Genomic DNA, 20,833 nt, shown 5'->3' on the forward strand with positions numbered 1-20,833 from the left:
TAACGTGCTGTTTCTTGTGGCAACAGGGACTTTGAAAATGCAAATAGCAGATATGGCGTACGCTGCCTCAAACAGGCACAGGCTTATAACCAAAGTCTACATCTGGTGAGTCAGACTCATCCTTTAATGATCTTGCAGATTTATCTTGGGATGCTTTGGAAGGGGCTCGACCCCGAGGGGAAACCACTGGACTAAACGACATAATTGTTTGTAAAATAGTTCAAATTAGTGTCACTTTGACCAGGCTACTTTTGCATTGATGCATCATAATGAACAATTAAGTCTCCTGCAGAATCAGTTCTTTTATTTTTAATACTTAAAAGGTTAACTGTGGAACATTTAGAAGGATCTATTGGCAGAAGTGTAATATTGTATTGTATTGTTAAAATGTTGTGTTGTCATTACCTTTGAATGAGCTGTTTTTATCTCTATAATCTACAGGTCCTCCTGCAAGGAGTTCACTTTGTCACACCATCATGCTTCTACAGTAGCCCAGAATGGCCAAATCAAACACTGGCTCTAGAATACACCCTTCTGTGTTTTTTGTGCAAGTTTTTTAGTCACTGTAAGTTCTCCTACACACATTACGTTGACTGAAATCTGCTATTTCACCACTAGAGGTCACTGAATCCTACACACTGGTCAAACACAACTTTGGGGAAATGTGCTAATCCTGCTCTTTGGCAAAGAGTTAGATGAGAATATTTATACCACTTTCATATCTGTACATTTATATAAGACTATGGCCAGCAGCTGGTTAGCTTAACTTAGCAAAAATACTGGAAACATGGGGAACAGCTAGCCTAGCTCAGTTTCATGGTAACAAAATCTGCTTGCTAGCACCTTTAAAGTTCATAAATTAGCACATTCAAGTTTACCTTGTTTGTTTAAACTATGTAAAAACTCCTTTTGCTAAGTGAATAAGCAAATTTCCCAAAATGTGGAACTGTTCCTTTAAAAGTCAAGCGTGTAAGATTTTCAGAGATTTATTGACAGAATATGGCAGAAATTCAATTTTAAAAATGTATGTTTTCATTGGTGTATGGGACTTTGACAGAACTTTTAATGTGTGTATTTTCTAATTTATGTTTGATAAATGTAGATTAACACAAAGTATTTTATTTGTGAGCAAACATCAAGAAAGGAAGTGGGTGAAAAATGATTTTTCATGTTTTTGGAAAATGTTTTGTGAAGAACTTGTACCTTGGGTTTAAGCAATTATGTGAATCAGAGCCTGGCAGACAGATGAATGATTTCAGATCAAATGATCATTACACACCAATCTGTCTCCTCTTTCACTTGTACAAAGCAGCCGCATGCTGGGAAAGGGAAATGATAAGAGACTGCTAACCACAGGCAAAACCAAATAGGAAATTCAAGTGAAAAGTAAGCAGTGTGGATGGGAGGCTACATCACATTCAATAACCATTTTCCCCCCAAAATCCCCTTTCATCTGCATGAAATGATGGGCTATTACCCATAAGTAGTGGTGTAAGTACTGCAGAGGACACCCAAAGAGACTTACCCACACACACCATTCATACAAAGCAGCTGGTCATCTGTATCACAGTACTCAGACATAAGCAGTCACAGGAATAACTGTGCATATCCTGGAAGTCATGTGATTTACTCTTAACAGCAGGGTTTTTTTTTAGCTGCAGAGATGTCTTGTATTCTGTAGATCCACCTTCATTCTCCAGTATAGCCTCAGCCTTTAAATCACTTGCACTCACCTCATTAGTTCCTCACTTTCTTTGTTCCTGTTTTGTAGCACATACACAAAGTACAACCCCAACTCCAGCACAAAGACAAGATATTTAATGTTCAAACTGATAAACTTTTCTTTTTTGAATAAATCTACATTCATTCTGAATTTGATGGCTGCAACACAGTTCAGAAAAAGTTGGTACTAGAGCAACAAAAGACTGGAAAAGTTGTGGAATGCTCAAAAACCACCTGTTTGCACATTCAAAAGAAAAACAGCTTAACTGATAACAGGTGACACTATCATGATTAGGTATTAGAGGGGTGTCCTCGAAAGAATGAAGCATGGATGATGTGAAGTTCAACACAAAAAACTACAAATAGTTAACAGTTTGAGAAGAACTTTTCTCAACACAGAACTGCAGGAATTTAGAGATTTCACCATCTGCAATCCATAATATCATTAAAAGATTCAGAGAACCCAACACTGAATGACTGACCTTTGACCCCCCCAGGCAGCAGCGCATTAAAAACTGCATTAAAAACCCACATCATTGTATAAAGGATTTTACTTGGGCTCAGAAACACTTTGGAAAACCGTTTGTTGCTGCATCTACAAATGTAAGTTAAGACTCTACCATGCAAAGAGGTGACTTCTCTGGACTCAAGCTCATCTGAGATGGACAGATGCTAAGTGGAGAAGTGTGCTGTGGTCTGATGAGTCCACATTTCAGATTATTTTCACAAATCATGGACATCGTGTCCTTTTGGGCTAAAGAGGAAAAGGAACACCTAGACATATGCTGCCATCCAGACAGCGTCTTTTTCAGAGATTATTCCAGAGAGACATTGTGCATGTGTTCAGGTACTAGACTGACCTGCCTGCAGTCCAGACCTGTCTCACTGAAAATGTGTGGTGCATTATGAAGCACAAAAGATGACAACAGACACCCCAGGCTGTTGAGCACTCATATATCAAACAAGAATGGGAAAGAATTTAACTTTCAAAACTGAAACAATTAGTGTCCTCAGCTCCCAAATCATGACTGAGTGTTGTTTAAAGAAAAGATGATGTATCACAGTGGTAAACATGCTGCTGTCCAAACTTTTTTTTTTTTTTAAAGTCTATTATGTTCATGTTCATGTTTTATACAACGTCCCACCTTCTTGGGAGTTGAGGTTGTATATGTATACAGCTTCAGCATCCATTTAAATGAACAAGAAGACTTGGATTGTGATTCATTTTACAGACTTCTTTCTTTAAATAGGGAAAATGATTGAGTGAAACCTTTATTCTCCTTAAGGGAATTTGTTATACGCAACAAGCATAAAAAGACATCAATAACCATACATGACAGCACATAATATAACATAAAACATAAGCATCATAAAAAATATAACAAACACTTATTTTTTATGATGTAATATAACATAAAGCTTACGCATCATAAAAAGAGAGGGTGCAGTGAGTCATAGAGGGTCTGCTATGATCTTGTGAGCTAAATTCAAGCTGTACTGGTCTGTCATGTCAAAAAGACTAGTAAGTACCCCCTAGTAATATGTAGCAATTACTTGTGCAGAAATGACTACAGCAGTCCAAACAGTGAGCTATAATTTATAATTTGACATTAACATGCAACGACAAGTCCTCCTCATGTAAGTTGATCAGCTGTTTATAAATGTTAATTGTCTGTCATTGTGAAGTTAAGCCTATTATCTTGAAAACAAAAGCCCACTGCTCTGAAAATACACACTCTGGAGTTGAAGTTCAGTGACTACCTGTCTCACTGCCTGCCAAACTCCATTAACATTTTGCTCAATTTAACAGTTATAAACATCTACGCCTTCTATGAGGTTATTAATGATTTTTTACAACTTATAAAAAGACACTTACTCATTCAGAAAACATTCGGCTTTAATTTAAACTCTAATTAAGGTGAAACAGGAAAACAAAAAACGTTATTCTGGAATAGAAAAACACCATATACGAGGGTAATTCAAAAAGTTCTGAGACAAATTGAAAAAAAACTTTATTTATGAAAGATACAAAATTATTTTTCAACATAAGATCCACCTAACTCAGTACACTTCTGCAAGCGATGCTTCCACCGAGAAATTCCTTCTTGATAGAATTCTGGAGCTTGTCTAGTCAACCAGGTCACAACCTCCCTCTTCGCTTCAAGTGTGGACTGAAATCTTGTTCCTGTCAAATGTTCCTTCAACTTTGGAAATACGGCTCTAGAAGGTGAAGAGTCTCCATAAACATTTTGCAAAGCTTCAATGATCGAACTTCAAATTGGCTCATTTTGGACGGTCAAAAAAGTTGGTTTTGTAATATGTAACCTGGAACATTGAATAACAAAGTTAGAATGCTGTAACTTGTCAAATTTGTTTATAAGTCATCAGTGGTACGATTCAAGGTCATTTTGTTACACTATTTTGACTCAGTTTGAATTTATGTCATTTGTCTTAGAACTTTTTGAATGCCCCTCGTACACACTCACACAGCACTACCTTACTCAGGGTCAAACCTGAGTGCTTATCTCTGTAGGCAAATACCCAGACTTCTCCAGGTTTCATAGGTCATGATTCAGCATGTCCTCCAGCCTGTTCTCATAATACGACCAGCTGGGGATAACAATCCAACTGTCCTATTTTGGATATAAAATGACTGGTGAAATTTTTATACAGTTAGATTGCAGATGATTCCCTGATTAATGTCTCAGCTTTCATCCATACAAGGCCCAGAAAAAAGCTGATTGGCTTAATCTTCTGCTTAGAGCAACATGAACCTGCTCTCAAACATCATTATGCTGCATGAATAAACTCTGCTCCCTGTTCCTCATGAATCTTTTCTATTTTCACTAACTTTAATTACCTTTATGCTTTACAGTGGGTCCCTGTGGAGCAATAACTAGCCTGGATGACTTCTATGGCTCATTTCCACTTCCTCCAGTTATGCTCTCTCCCTTGCGATCTCATCTTGATGCATTACAGTACCACGTCCTCCGCTCTTAACTGCGGCTTTTGTCTCCTTCTGCCAGCTGGTTACTAATTGTGTCGTCCTTGTGTCTGGTTTTGTCTCCCCAGAGAGCAGTTCCTCAAGTCCAACGCCCAGCTCACCTTCCGCTGTCGTCAGCTCCTCTCTGAGCTCTCCTACATTTACCCCATTGATGTGGTGAGTTGGACCTGATGCACGTGACGGGCAACTGCAAAGAATTATCTGGTTACAAAACCCCAGGCTTTGATAATGCAGGACTGGTGCAGGAATTCTGTTTTTTATTCAGAATGTTTTGAATTTCCACTGCAGAGATCATCCAAAGCCGTGACCTTTCTGTTAAACATGCTTCTCTGATAGATATTACAGTTATTCCATTTTTTAAAACATTTGGCAGACAAAATAAATATTTGAAATGCTGACAGCGCTAGACAATGATGGAGTGATTTAAAGCCTCTGCCAGTGGCAAAGCTGCTGTTTCATCTTGTCTGTGTCTGTTTCTGCTGTGTGATCACTGCCTTTAATATGAAACCTGTTATTTAAATCCACAGGCTAATCAGTCAGATTATGTCATCTGCGGAGTGAAGCTGCCAAACTCTGAAGACTTTCAAGGTATTTATTATGTGCCCACATGTGTGTTTGAAGGTTACAGGAGGATAAGCTGTATTAAGGCATGCTGAACAAATGTTTTCCTTTAGCTTTAATGCGTGTGGTTATACTATATGTACATGTTTGGTGAGGCGAAGCAACTTAACGATTTACAGTGTGAAGGCGGATGATCTCATAGATACAGTATCTGTGAGATCATACTTTTGGCTACTGTAGGTAGCAATTTGGCATCACTGTGCTACAGGTATTACAGTGTTTAACAAGCATAAATAACATGATTTTATAATAACTGGTTTGTCATTTTAAAGCATAAAACATATAATGACATAATTGTATTATCAACAGGGAGTCAGTAGTTTACGATCTGGCAAGAGGTTAGCATTCCTCTCATCTCTGGCTAATTCTATATCAGGAGTCTGCAACCTTCACGATCAGAGGACCATTTTTGACCCATAAAAAGGGGAAAAAAATGTCTGGAACCGTGACTATTAAATTGTAGCTTATGGAGGACGAGCCCCTGTCAAAATTTAGAGGAAAAGGCGCCGAGCCATGGACATAGGCTATGACACTTGACACTGTAAAAAGTATCAGAGACAACTGTCAAGACATGTACTGTAATAGATTTTTTAGTTTTGAGTCCAACTCTGTTTTGCCCACCTTAACTTGAGATAATTTACTTTTCTTCTTTTGATAAACATGAATCTTTGAGTTTTAGAAACTCCTGAAAATTAAATGTTTTTAATTGAAAATATTAAAATTTTAACCATCATTCACTTTCTCTTCAATAAATTGACTCTTTAAGTTTATTGAATGAAGAAAAGTAAATTATTCCAACAAAAGATCAGTAGTTGGTAAAACTTTTTCAAAACTAAATCCACAACAATGAAGCATGAAAATGTTAAAAAAAAAAGTAAGTGTTATTCATCTCCACATAATTCTTTGTCAGAGACACAAGAGAAGCCACCGGAGAGCTGCAGGCTGCAGACTCCTGCCCTGTACACTCAAAATCACAATATACACACACACAGAACAACATGTCTTGCATCAGATACTGTGACATGAATTGGCAGTGATTTACCACCAAGAAAAGATGTCTTTATTAACATGCACAGATCTTCCTGGGTGTATTTTCTCAGGCTGTTTCCAACTCAGAATTTGTCAGTGAAGCTTCATTGATTTGTTCCTGATATTTCAGTGCACCACCTAACATCTCTATCAGTCTCATGATTTAGCTGACCACACGTTTAATGCCTTTCTTCATCATCTGTAATGTGAAAACGTCAGATTTCTCCAAAGTCAGAGAAAGTAGAATTGTGTGTATAAAATGCTGCCGCACCAGGGAGCGTCTCTCCTGCCAGGCTGCTGACAGCCTCTGTCTGGCACCATGCTGCCATTTTGTTTCTATCACTCTTCTCCGCTTCCATCACTGCTGGTTTTGTGGTTTGTGGTGATTTAGAGACTCGGTTTGTAAAGTTTACAGCCTGTCATGCTGTTACAGTGCTCTGTGTACAATGATGCAGCTAAAAAACAAGAGTTGAAACTTGTTTACCAACCGCTCCACCTCAGGTTTCACCCTCTCTCAGCAGTTACCCACCAGCACATGTTCTCACATGGATCTTTTTTTTTAGCATTTGTGCCAGCTAATATAAAAATATATTTATGATTCCCTTTATTCATAGTTCCTCATTGAAATGTTCTGTCTGTGCAATTTGGGAGCTTTTTAATTTTTTTTATTATTCATCCTGTTACTGTAAGGCACACTGACAAAAACAAAAACGCTCTTCTTGAAGAGTCTCAGTCAAGTGATGGGCCTCAAACTGATGATTAGACTCAGTGACATACAGGGAGCAGTCTTCTTATTTTCATGGTAGTATTTTGGTTTCTTTTATTCTTTTTTCTCCTTCTGATAAGGTGGAATTTGCTTCAATGAATTTCTTGTCCATGCAATAAAAAGAGACATACTTAATAACATTTCAGCAAATGGGCATAAATACATCAAGAGTAACTTTGTTACTAGAAAAATTGCATTTCTTGGTGAAAATGCTGTGGGAATGCTTATACCTGAAAAGAATTTGAAAAATGCTGCTGAAAATGCTAGTACTGTAGCATAAAGTATGCAGAAGTAGTACAAGGTGAGTAGGTTCCGAAGATTTCTCCCATACATGGACATTGTAAAAATTTGTTTAAAAAGTTTTACAGTTTAAAAAGTCTAAAAGTTAAAAAGCTAAAAAGTAATAGTGTCACATGTCCTAAAAGAGCTGAACAGTATCTTAGCACGAAGTATTTTAGTCTTTAGTAGTAGAAATAGTAACAGTAATAGTAAAATGGTAATAGCAATAATAATATTAGTAATAGTAATAGCAATAGTTTGAAGATTTCTCTCACAGACTTACATTGTAAAAAATGTTGAAAAAAGTTGAGTGTAAAAAGTATGAAAGTTACAAAAGTTGAAGAGTAATAGTCTAAAAGTGCTGAAAGAGCTGAACAGAGTGACAGTTGAATGGTTTCGGTAGCACAAAGTATGCAGCAGAACAAGTTCAAAGGTGAGTAGGTTTGAAGATTTCTCCCATAGACGTCCATTGTAAAAAATTGGTTAAAAAAAAAAAAGTTTTACAGTGTAAAAAGTATAAAAGTGAAAAAGCTAAAAAGTAATAGCTGCAATGTCCTAAAAGAGCTGAACAGATTGGTAGTTTTAATAGCACAAATCATGCAGAAGTTGAAACGTGTCATAAAAGGTACGGAAGTAGAATAATAATAATGATAATGATAATAATAATAAAGAACAGAAGAACAATGGTGGGTATTTAATTAAAATACACGTAAGTTTTCATTTGAAAATACAAAAATACATTCTATACAAACTGATGTTTTTGTCAGTTACTCTTTTCTTCTGCTGTATTTTAGTGTCATTCAGTAAGCCTGCCTCAGCTGCAGTATCTGATCATATTTTGATGACATATCTAATATAAAAGCTACTGTTCACAAGGACTACAGCTGAAACATTGTAGTTCACAGTGAGTGTGTTGTTGGACCGAACAGGACAGCATTTAGTCAAAGACTGTGATGAGGCTAATTGAGGCTAATAGTTTTCTTCTCCAGTTTGAACCTGGGGAGAAAAATGTGTTTGAGAATAAAAATACACATTAGATCATGTATTTCAAGTATTTCAAATAGGCAAACACAAGAGTATTTTGAAACTAAGTACGTAAGAAAAAAGTACCAAAGTACTCAAAAGTATTGAAATACAAATTTTAAATATATTTAACTGAAATACTGCCCATCTCTGTCTATTGCTGCTAAAAAATAAAAAGAAGAAAAGAAAGACGGGCGAATTTGGACTCTTATGTAATAAAAAGTTTTGAGTTTGGAGCCAGGCGTGTAGGTGGAGCACAGACAGTAGACAGAGGTTGGCTTGCATTCTTCTGATGCCTCTCTGATGTCTTGTTGGCTGTTGATGGAGCAGTTGTCCAGCACTACCACAGTTATGTAGAATCTTGTGACAAGATGTTTTTGTGTCTGGTTTACCACCCTGATGAGACACAGCCACAAAACCCACAGGGTTTAATATCAGAGATGCAGTATTAGACAACAGAGCATTGAAAAAAAAAAAAAAGTTTTGTCAGCAGGCGGTTTGAGCCACAAAGCCCTTGTTATCACGTTGGTGTGGTAGGTTAGAGTAAGGGTCACGCTGCATGTGTGGTGATAAATGGGATTTGCTGTTGCAGCAAAGGAAACTTGATGACTTCATGACCTCTCAGTAGCTCAGATGAATTGAGGGGTGGGTTGGATTGAGTGAGTAATGAATGGTTAGCTTTTGTCAGCAGCATTTGTCTCATACTGAGAACACACTGGCTACTGTCCACTCAACATTCTCCAGCTCCCCTTCCTCACAGCTGGTGACACCTGGCAAGGCCTCTGAAGCTATAATTCAAAAGTCCCGCTCCTGATCTCCTCCGCTCCCCACTGTCACACCCCACCTGTTAACTTCTTTTAAAAGCGCTGTGAAGCGCGCAGCAGTGACAGCCAGCCCGTTTGTGTTTGCAGCCGTCACTTGTTCCCATAAGGTGGAGGCCTGTGTCTGCTTCTGCCTCCCAGTCGTGCATAGGTGGACACCTAGCAGTGAGTAAACTGAGCATGTGCTGTGGCAGAAGATAACAGAGAGCATCCTGATGCATTTACTGCTAACTGCCTTTACCTGAATGCCCTCCCTCATGGCCAGATCGCTTGTGGTTTGTGAAATCTAGAGAAGAGTTGTCATAGAGTATTCACCCTCTAACACATTCACTGTAACCATTAGAGGCTGTTTACACCTGGTATTAACATCCTCTGGAGTCATGGGTGATCTGATAACAAGTGGATGGCTCAAAGTACAGGTGTGATGCATTTGAGATCTGATTGTTCAGACCCCATTTGAAGGTGGTCTGTACACTTCTTTCAGCAGTGTGTGGGCCACATTGAAGGACCACCTACTCAATTGACAACCTATAAGCACATCATTTGGTTGAATGTAGGGCTGCACAATTAATCTAAATATTATTGAAATGGCAATATGGCTGAGGGCAATATCCAAATCACAGGAGCTGTACTTTTTTGATAAGGGAAAATTTGTGATAAAACAGCCTTATAATCATTATAAGGCTGTTTTATCTGTAGTGCGGCACAGATGCCCAGGCCTACAAATTGTATTCTCCAGATGTAAGAAAAATTGTGATGTAAAAATGATCATTCCTGTGAATCATACTACGGTTTTTGTATTTTACCATGCCAGGATAAGCAGCAGATGTTTGTTAACTAGTAACTGCAATATTTCCAGACCCCCTTAAAAGATTTCACACTTCTGGGGCACTTGGCTCTTGCTCAGTTGGTAGAACGAGCGCTTCACGTACTGAGGGAGAGTCCTCTGCAACAGCTGTGGGTTTGATTCCACCCTGTGGGTTCGATTCCACCCTGTGGTCCTTTGGTTCTTGTTGTCATCCAACTCTCTCTCCTCGTTTCCTGTCCTCACTACACCTGTCCTATCAAAATAAAGGCGTAAAAGGCCACTCAAAAAAGCACCATGTTTGAAGTTTTTGAGCTAAGAAAAACTTAGTAATCTAGTATTATTATTATTATTATTTGGGACTTCTTGTAAACGTATCAAATGTTATGCTTTCATTTATTTCTTTCTGTGTGTAAAAAAGCATTGTGTCTATTTGTCCCAGCATGTTGGCTCCTACTGTGGGGCTGCCCGTTAAAAACAGTAACACATTTTACAAGCGTGTTAATTTGCATACAGGGCGGTGAAGTGAAAGAGCAGAGGAATTTTTAATTGCTTGTGCCGTCTTGTAAATTCAGCATTAAATGCAATACATGAAGTTGTTTCTCTCCTTGTAAAAAAACACTGTGTTGCTGTGAAGATCAAGCAGAGAAGCTCTGTGGTGCACTGGGATGCGCACTTTTACACTTCCACACTTTCACTTCCTGCGACTCCAATATTAAGGCCTTTCTTCATCATCTGTGATGTGAAAACTGAGTTGCTAGATTTACTTGCTGGACATACCTGACATTTTACGGTCCCTGAGCAAGTGGGAAAGCGTTATTGTTGATCCCTGCTTCTGTGGGGGCTGCTGACAGCTCAGGGAAAAAACATGAGGCTCCTGTAGGCTGTTTTGGTAGTTAAGTGTGGGGCTGAACTAAAAAAAATGAAAGAAAGAAAGGAACGACTAGTCGATCTTCATATTGAACGGCCAAATAGACGATAATGGATTTATAACTTACAAGATAGCCCTAGCGCAAGTGAGATCCAATCACAAGTGGTCGCTGCAGATGTGGAGACACATTGTAATGCTGCGTGTGAACTCACATAGTCAGAGCTGTCCACTTGTGATGGGATCACCCAAGACGCTTGTTAATACCAGGTCTGAACGGCCTCTTAGACGTCTTGCAAAGGCCAGTGCAACATGTAGAGACCTTAGCAAGGAGGGTTGGAGAAGCATGCGTTTTACCCCTTTATTTTACCCCATCACTGACCCCTGCTCACATGTGTGTGAGGTCTGCCCTGGAGAAAGCCCGATCAAGTCTCGAACTGTCCGGATGTGCGTCGCAGTCAGTTTAAACAGGCCTACAGGGGAAGATGTTCCACATTAGAGAGACCAGGGTCAGGGTTAGATGGAGTCCTAATCCTACTGGAGGTCAGAGTGGAACAGGGTGGCACTCTGCTGAGGCCCTCGAATGCTTTACACTTAATGAAGCTTTCCCTGTCAGCTCAGCCATCTCCACTTGCACCCTAAGGTGTCCATGTCCTTCAGCTGACCCGATATTGCTGTTAGTGTGCAGCATCTTCCAACAGCACCAGAGGGCAGGAAGCTGTTTACTCCAGGTGCTTATGGACTGAAACATGCAGGAGGAATAAGGACACAGAGCAGGCTATCTGTGTTAACTTGAAAAACACACAGTATGAGCCGAGGAGTACACCACGCACTATTGCCACAGTCTATTATTTCAAAGCATTGAGATAAAAACCATGGTGATTTTAGGTCTTTGCCTCAAGCAGTGTCCTGCTGCTGTGAAGGAGAATGTGAAACCACTTAGCGTGTTGTCTTGAAACCATTTCTCGTACTTACAGCGAGATGCTTTGCTGTTTCATTCCCTGTCTGAAATGTTCACAGAGTCATCTAGTTTTCCACCCTTAGAGTTATTTGGGCGCAGTGGGGATAGTTAGACATGATGCTTTTGCTTCTCAAGCACATATCTGAGAGAAATTGGGTATCCCACTGCAGCCAACGATGAGTGTTGTGCCACATTTTGTTTTACTTTCAAAACACTTTCCCACATGAATGCAGCTGCTGCTCTTCTTCCTGTGAAGACTTGGTTACCAAACTATCTTTGGTTGGATGTTTATACATTTTTGGTTGGATTCCCAAGGTTTATGTAAACACCAGAGGGTGAAATGGGAGTGGATTTTGGATTTTCAGTCCTGTACCATTCCACTCCCACAACAATGCTCCTGTCCTGTCCCAACTTCCTGACAGAGCAAAAAAGAAGGAAAAAAAAATCCCTTCCCAATCCCGGAAGAATGAGTCCCGTCCCACTCCATTCCTGTCAGTTCAGACATATATATGTATGTATTTGTGTGTATGCATGTATGTATAATTTGTATATATATGAAGTCCTGTTCCTGTCAATCCAGATATGTATGTATCTACATATCTCTATATATCTATTAGGGCTGCATGATATTGGAAAAAACTGACATTGTGATTTTTTTTAACCTTGCGATATATATTGCGATATGAAAACATACAGGAATTTTTCACCAGATGACTTGAATAGCACTTTATGTTACTGCTGCCATCTTGTGGACAATTAACCTGCACTGATCTTGCGACTCACTCCATATGCAGGGGCGTGGTCTGCTTTGGCAAACTGATTCAGAACGATCGTGATTGGTGGATCGCTGCGTGCAGTGTGTGTCAGGTACCCTTGAAATTAGATGAGAACACGTTTAGTTCATTTGCCTCCTACATCATAGGACCTGCAATGTGACTATTGCGCTCACGTACATTGCGATGACGATGCTCAAACGATATATTGTGCAGCTCTAATATCTATGTCTTTATAGCTATATATATCTATATCTATCAATACTTGTCTCTAATGGAGAAACTGTCTCTCTCTAGAGGGACATGCATCATACATGAGGGGGTCCCCGGTATGTTTTCAATCTTGTAAGGGGTTCTTGGCCGAGAAAAAAATGAAAAAAACCCTCTCCTCTAGCAAACCTTTTTTCCCTCCGCAATAAAATTACATTCCAAAAAAAACACACATTGCTGACTGTATGCTGTGAAATTCTTGATGTGTTAAAATACTGACTCTTTTGCGTGATTAAAATTCTGCTGTGTTGAATTTAATTAGACAGATGATGTCTGATGATGATTACTGTAAAAGCCAATGAATGGATTAACAAGTCCAACATTTCTTATCTGCGCTGCTCAGCTCTTTCTGACTGGACCCTCTGGTTTTGCTTTGTGTCTTGCAGCAAAGGATGATGGGAGCGTGGCAGTCGCCCTGGGTTACACATCGCACCTGGTCCTGATGATCTCGTGCTTCCTGCAGGTCCCTCTCCGGTATCCGGTGATCCACAAGGGTTCACGCTCCTCCATCAAGGACACCATCACTGACAGACTCACGGAGAAGGAGAGAGAGTAAGTAGGCTCAGTACTTGACTTGGAAACACCAAAAATCAATCACCATCAACATGCGTCGTAAATTCTGACATACAAGTTTGACTGAGGCTGTCTTCCTTGCTTGCTGGATGTCTGTCCAGCACATTCTTGTGAACGTGATATCTCAAGAACGCCTGGAGGGAATTTTGTCAAACTTGGCACAAAGGTTCACTTAAACTTATTAGATTTTTGGTGGTCCAGGGTCAGAAGTCACTGTGACCTCACAAAACAAGTTTTTGGAATGCTAGTTCTGACAGAATCTCACACAAAAATCTCATATCTAAAAGGTCAAAGGTCGACTTCACTGTGACATCATGATGTTCAGCTCTCTATCAGTCTTCTGCCCACCTCTGTAAAAAACAGCCTCTAAGTGAAGACAGCATGTTTCTTACTGGATAACCTCCAGTTTTTCCCAAAAAATACTCTTCATACCCTTCATTAAATTCTTAAAGTCTTCACTACACATATTATATGAGTCAGGACAAACATGGATGTAAACTGCAACTTGAATTTTTTGGCGGAGGCATAAAACCACGAGGCCTTAATTCTAGTGCTGGTACGTATGAATGACAGCAGATACTCTCTTGTGGCTGATGTTAGGCTCTCACCCAGCCTTGTGTGGACTGTATGATTAGTTCCATTTGGACAAAATATTTGGATCATGTGTGCTGACGTTCAGGTGAGGCTTTATTTTCACATACATTTTCAGACAAAGAGACAGTATAAAGAGTTCTGACCTTGAATTAAGCCAAACTAAATGCATGATGGGAACATGCACAAAACAATACTAAATATTGCACATAAGCAGTTTTATACAATCTTCAAATTTAAGGTTTAATTCCAGTAAAGTTATACCTTTATGTGACGGATCATTAACCTGACTGTAATTGCTTTGGTAAGCTTTGATTGTGATGAGTCATGAAACAAGTTATTTATTTCAGAAAAAACAAAACAAAACAGAACAAGAACCTTCTCCTCCACATTGTTGTCATGAAAACATCGGTAATTCACAGTTTACACAAGTATGTAAAGGGATCTAACAGACTATTGTAGAATTCAGTTTTGGCAGTAGTGCTAGTTTTATTATTGTATACAGAGGCAACAAAAGCTAACTGAATGTAACTTTAAAGGGATAGTTCACCCAACAATGAAAATTCAGTCACTATCTACTCACCCTCATGCTGATTGAAGGTGGAGTTTAGTTTTATTGTCCACAAAACTGCTGAGTTTCACAGGAAAACAACTTTCCCAAACAATTGAATAAAATGCCTCCACACTGCTCTTCTGGCATCATCCAAGTCTGCTAAAGTCCCGACATGTGGTTTGGACGCTGTCACAGCACACACACTCCCAGGTCAGACAGTGAAAATTTAGACTAAAAAGATGGTGTAAGTGACGTCTTTCGAGTCAACTTGGCATGTCAGGGCTTTAGGCAGTATGGAGGCGTTTTATGTTGTTTTTTTTTTTGTCTGTTGTGGTTTTTTTTTTTTTTTTTCATTTTTTCATTTGAAAACTGGTCACCATTCACTTCCATTCTTTGTGAGATTCTGCAACACTGTTTTCCTGTGAAACTCCAGCAGTGTTTTGAGGACTAAAAAACTAAACTTCAGTCAGTGTGAGAGTGAGTGGATAATGACCGGATTTTCATTTCATCCTTTTTAGAGCAATTTAACACAACATTTTAGTTTGAACTAACAAGCTCAAAACATGTATATGAATATATCTGTATACAGACCCTGACAAATCAATAGACAGCGTGACACTACATTTCATTTATTAACTCAAAATAGTTCATTTAAATTGAAGTTGTTAGTTTTTGAGTAAAAAGCAAACAGATCACCTTTGTATATTTATTTTTATTGTACTGCACACTTTCACATACAACATGACTGTTATGTGAATCATTACATAAAAACTAAACATGAATCAATTTGTATATAAACATGGTAATTGGAGGAAGAGGATGAGTCACAGTTCTCATGTGAAAATGATTTTTATTTATCCCACATTTCAACCACAAGGTTATCATCAACTAAAGGTATTGTGTTTAAATGTTAGATAAATAAAAGCATTCTTGTGTTGATAAGAATGATCTGTTTCCTCTTTACCAGTGCCATCACATAACACGTGCTCTGTCGTATTTCATTGTCTGATTCTTAGAATCTCAACAAAATCTCTCTTTAACAAATCCTCCCCTGCATGCTTTCAAATCCCAACTTGCCGATTAAGGAGCGATTAACATTTGTTTTATGTTCACGCAACAATTGTGTCCTTAAAGGGACAGTTCACCCCCAAACCTAACATACATATTTTTCCCCTAACCTGTAGTGCTGTTTATTCATCTAGATAATTTTGGTGTGAGTTGTCTACCTTCTTGTGAATATAATGGAACCAGATGGCACTCGTCTTGTCGTATCCAAGGCACCAAAAATACATTTGAAAAACTCAACAGCAATGTCTCTTTCCAGAAATCATGACCTGGTTACTCAAGAAAATCCACAGACTACTTTTTGTATTTTTGATTTTGGTGTGAACTCCCCCTTTAATGAATTTCCATCATTAAATACAAAATTATCTTTTTGATTTTTCTTTTTTGTCCAACTCTGCTGGTGTGTTCCTCATCCACTCCGTCTCTTTTGTTGTCTGTTTTTGGGCGTGTGCATGGCAGAGTGAATATTCTTCACTGCAAACCACTGCCTTTTATTGTACAGCTATATCTGCTGAAACAAAAGTCTTGTTAGTAAGACGCAGAGTAGCTGCAGCCTGTAAAATCTTGGCACTAATTTGAATACTCGCTGGAAAAGAAAGACAGATGAAAGGAGCATTAAGCAGGCAACTCAGCTGCTGCTCATTTCCAACTTCAACAGTCAAGAATCAAAAAGTACTCAACATTTGTTACATTTCTAACACTGTTAACAAGAGAGCACATATGGCAAAATGTAGAAGACTTGAGCTGTATTTTTATTTCCACCATATTTATTACACTTTCAGTAAGAGCCACATCTAATAACTCAGTGCTGGCAGATTTCAAATACCTAGGATATTGTAGTCGATAAATTGCCAGCCTTGTTATACTGTTATTCTCTTTCAGGCCCTATATTTAAGATTTCAACAGATCATAAATTCACATATTAATACAGAGTATTATGTATGTATGGAATTGTAACTTACGCCCAGAGAGGCTTGTGCAGTTGAACTAATCTAGACATTTCAAGTCACATCATCTGCAGTGAAATCCATTTTTAGGCCGTTTGTAAATGACTGAAGGAGTCCTAAAATCTTCACAGTGATTAAAAGCCGTCCAAAAATAAATGTATGGCAGGGTTATAAATGGGAAGTTCCAGTTAGATTGGAAGGAAATGTCAAAACTGCTCAAAAATGAGCATTGATTGACCCTGCCATGTGCTGAGTAACTTCTCAGTAACACAAACATGTAAATCTATCTTTGATAAAGCCTCAGAGTTGTCTGTATTTCATTGTGTGAGATCTCTACTGTTTGTTTCTGATGTTAGCTGCTTGTCTTGGTTTTAGCAGCAGTCATCTTGATTAAGTGAAGTTATAGTGACTGCCGTAACAATTGTTTACTTTCCTTTGTGGTGCGGAATAGAAGAATGATTATATTTGTCCTCATCACACCCCTCAGCTGTATCTGACAACACTGACCTGTCTTCCATTAGCTGCAGTATTCAGGCTTTAAGGAAAAACAGAGAAATTCCAAGAGGATTTGGATTTGATCGGATAAAATCTCATGGGCCTAATGTGCACACAGTCCATTTATTTTAGGGCTTAATATACACTATTTGGAAACCGCTTTATCACCCAAAACATGGTCTTCCTTTCATCTGAGGTCATTGTAGGTCAGTGAACCTATCATCCTTGAAATGTGAACTGTAAGGCCAACAGAGATGAGCTGAATATTTACTGTATGTGTCCTTTCTGGATACATTTACTGTACAGACTAGATATGTAATATCTGAGAAATGCTGATATTTTACAATATTTTTTTCAATGCATAACAGGAGCCATATATAGTGTTTGCACATTTACTGCATTGTCTGGGTGTGTGTTCTGATTACAAGGTTTGTTTCAGGAGTGTGTGAGGACCAATGCTTTTGTAAGCTTTGTCTCTCCACCGTTGGGGTAGAGAAAATGTCTCCTCTTTATTGTTTTGTGACACATTCATGTGATGTGGAAACCTCCAACTTCATAACCAGGGAATAAATGGCGACTTTTAAAATTTAAGATCTTACCAAATAAGTTATTTTACTTTGGAAAATTTTCCAGTTTTCTTAGTGTGTTGTTTCCAGCATAAAGGTACTAAATGGCACTCAGCTTGTGGTGCTCAAAGCACCAAAAAATATATTTGAAACATTCAAAACCTGGGTCTCACTACAACAATCATGACCCGGTTACTCATGATAATCCATAGACCTTGCTGTGAGCAGTTCTACTTTCTTATTGGAACTCATTTCTATTCCACTAAAACCAAAGGCACTACTCTGTGGATCGGGCAGGTCAGGGCACAAAAATGATCATTCTGATTAACAACAGGTGGATGAAAGAGAGATGCTGTGTGCATTTACGCATGAGACACAGCAGCCTCACACCCAACATCACTGTTTTTCTCTTGACGTGTCAACAGGATCAGTCAGGATGTAATGTTCTTTAATATTTTGTGTTTCTCTACACATCCAAAACGTCACACACTGTCTCCTGATCTTGAGCTCCATCAGAGCTGTCTAAAATGATTATTTCAGAGACATTTTGCTGCTTAAATATTAATAATATTTGCTGCATTGACTTTACTGTGGTTCTCAAGCTTTCCCTGGCAAGTTCACCCGCCTTACAATTATTATTATTTGGAAAGTAACTGATAAGTAAGGATTTAAGTTGAACTTGTGAACTGGTGAGGTGAAATAAATGTCAGCATGACAGCAGCAGCAAACTCTGGTTTGTTTATTTTCTCTACCTAAATCATATCCATTTAACTTTGTTTCACTCTATATTCTCCCCTGGTCATCCACGGACCCCCTGCAGTGGCCAGGGAACAGCAGAGGTGAAGTGAAATGTTCATGCAGGAACGGGTCTCTAAATCTGAGAAAATACATGGTAGATTCGGATGAACTCAGAAGTCGATTTGTGCTATGAACAAATCCGTCTTTGTTAGTCTGTCCTCTCTAGCAACAATCACCAGCTCTGGCTTGGTTAAAATATAGTCGTTTTCCTCTACAGACCTGCAGATCTCGGACAGGTGGTTATGTTTTGTTTTGCCCATGGTAACAACTTCCCCTTTTTTCAATTTACTCAGGTGTTCAGAGACTCCATAATGAAGCTCTGCTGTAAATCACGGTCGCCGTTCAGTGCCAGCGTCTCTCTCACACCCTGTGATCACTTCGTTTCCCACCTTCACCTATTTCTGTTGAATCTAGAATTATTCGTGACTGAAAATGTTGACATAGAGAGAAGCGAATGATAAACTGAGAATCAGACCTCACCTGCTGCTGTCAGGACTGTCATGAACTGTAGGCACTATAATTACAGCCAGGGCCACTTTAATGAAATTAGTATTTGTATATGTTATGGTCTTGTAACTATGCATCAAGCCATAGTAAAAAAGAAAACTGTTAGATTATGATAATTGTAAGCTTGGGACACATGTGAAGGTATGTACCTGACATTCCACACATGCAAGACATCCTTCAATAAGGAGTGATGAGGAAAATTATGCTGTAATCAGCTCTCTTACTGATATATAGGTTCAAACAGGACACGCACGCACGCTCACAATTGTGTTTTTCCTGTGCGTGGAGTTGATATCAGCATGATATTTCAGTCCTTTTTTTTAATCTGTTTTTTATTTTCAACGAATATTTGTACAAATAAATTTCACATATTTTCTTTGGACTGTTTATGACCAAGAATCTGAACAAATACGGACATCTTGGACGCACTTGTGGGCCTTTGCAAGTGTGAAATGTGTTTGAGAGTCTGCTGTGTTGTTCAGGTGGCTGTAAAGGAGCAAGCTGGGAGTCGTTTGAAAACTGAAGTAGGCTCATTATGATGAATTATTTAAATTGGTTGGAGAGGAGATGCAGGCCACATGGCGATGTTAAATCAGGTCATTATGACAGGACTGCAGACCAGAAAGGCTCCACATTCATTTGGTTCTGTTCTCACCTTCTATGTTTAGTAGGGCTGTCCTGAATTCCAATTTTTTAGGTCTTTGAAGCTTCAGAATTCCTCAAACTTTGGGGTCATTATTCACTTTGTGTTGTGTGTTCTCGCAGAGCAGACATGCTCCCTCATAAGGAAGGTTTCCTGCTTGTGGATACTGTTCTGTGTGCATCATGTATCATGTGCACGCACCTGGTTTTGAGAATAATGAAACACCATAGAGAAGCACCATTTCTCACTCTTTATCTTTTTATTTTATCTTTTTTGAGGCAGCTGATTCAACATCTCCTTCTCTCTTCTAAAATAAAAAAGAGAGAGAGAAATTTGCATCCCCCTGCTCCACAATTTTTTTATCAGTTATTTTCAATAACCGGGGCTGGAGGTGTTTTAAAAAAAAAAAAAGGATTCAAACTTTGAATTTTAGTGAAATAAAGGTCAGCAGGATAGAATCACCAACCTCTTGTTTGTTTATTTCTCCCTCATAGATCATATTCATTCAAGTTTGTTTGATTCTTTATGTCTCCCTTGGTCTCCCCAGGGGGCTCCACCCCATAGTTTGGGAACCACTGGAGCAGCAGGAGGTGACAGACGTCGGGTGTAAATAGAATTGAGCATTCTAAAAATATGATCCCAAAAGAATTACTAAGAAATTTTAACCACAAGTTTGTGTTTGTGTAGCTTTAATTTTGAGGACGTACACAACCATACACGAGGCATACATGATGAGTATGGTTGTGTAGGGTGCTTATGCAGATATGTAGGTAAAGCAAGTATATTTCCAGTCTAAGTAAACCCCAATATATTCAAGAAACCAGAAAGGAGACCACGGAATCAGAATCTTTAAGAATCGAAAGTGACAAGCAGAATGGTTCAAATCCAAATTTCCAGTCGTCATTGTAAGCCTGCAGGGGTTAATACTACTGTGTTTACCAGCATCTCCTTGTGCTGCGTTCCAAGTCTAAAATAAGTGCTTATCTGATCTAATCATGGGAATGTTGTGTAAATAAGCACTAACACTTTCATGTCCATGTGTCAGACAAAGTGAATGACAAAAAAGTTATCAGACAGCACAGTGATTGAGTGGCCATCTCTCTGTGTGGGTGATTATGTCATAAAAACAGCTGGAGAAGCTCAGTGGGAGTCA

At 38.8% G+C, this 20,833-nt stretch overlaps 1 protein-coding gene across 1 annotated transcript in view; it reads left to right on the plus strand.

The window, feature by feature from the left end:
- The window catches only part of uvrag (UV radiation resistance associated gene), a 141,027-nt gene that overhangs the window by 46,910 nt on the left and 73,284 nt on the right, over nucleotides 1-20,833 (plus strand). The window contains exons 10-12 of the mRNA XM_084730548.1: nucleotides 4,795-4,882; nucleotides 5,254-5,314; nucleotides 13,329-13,494. Coding sequence (XP_084586674.1) covers nucleotides 4,795-4,882; nucleotides 5,254-5,314; nucleotides 13,329-13,494 — 315 coding nt within the window. The remainder of the gene's footprint in view (nucleotides 1-4,794; nucleotides 4,883-5,253; nucleotides 5,315-13,328; nucleotides 13,495-20,833) is intronic.

This window comes from Lutjanus erythropterus, chromosome 11 (assembly GCF_056507025.1).
Source record: "Lutjanus erythropterus isolate fLutEry1 chromosome 11, fLutEry1.hap2, whole genome shotgun sequence".
Taxonomy (NCBI): Eukaryota; Metazoa; Chordata; class Actinopteri; order Lutjaniformes; family Lutjanidae; genus Lutjanus; species Lutjanus erythropterus.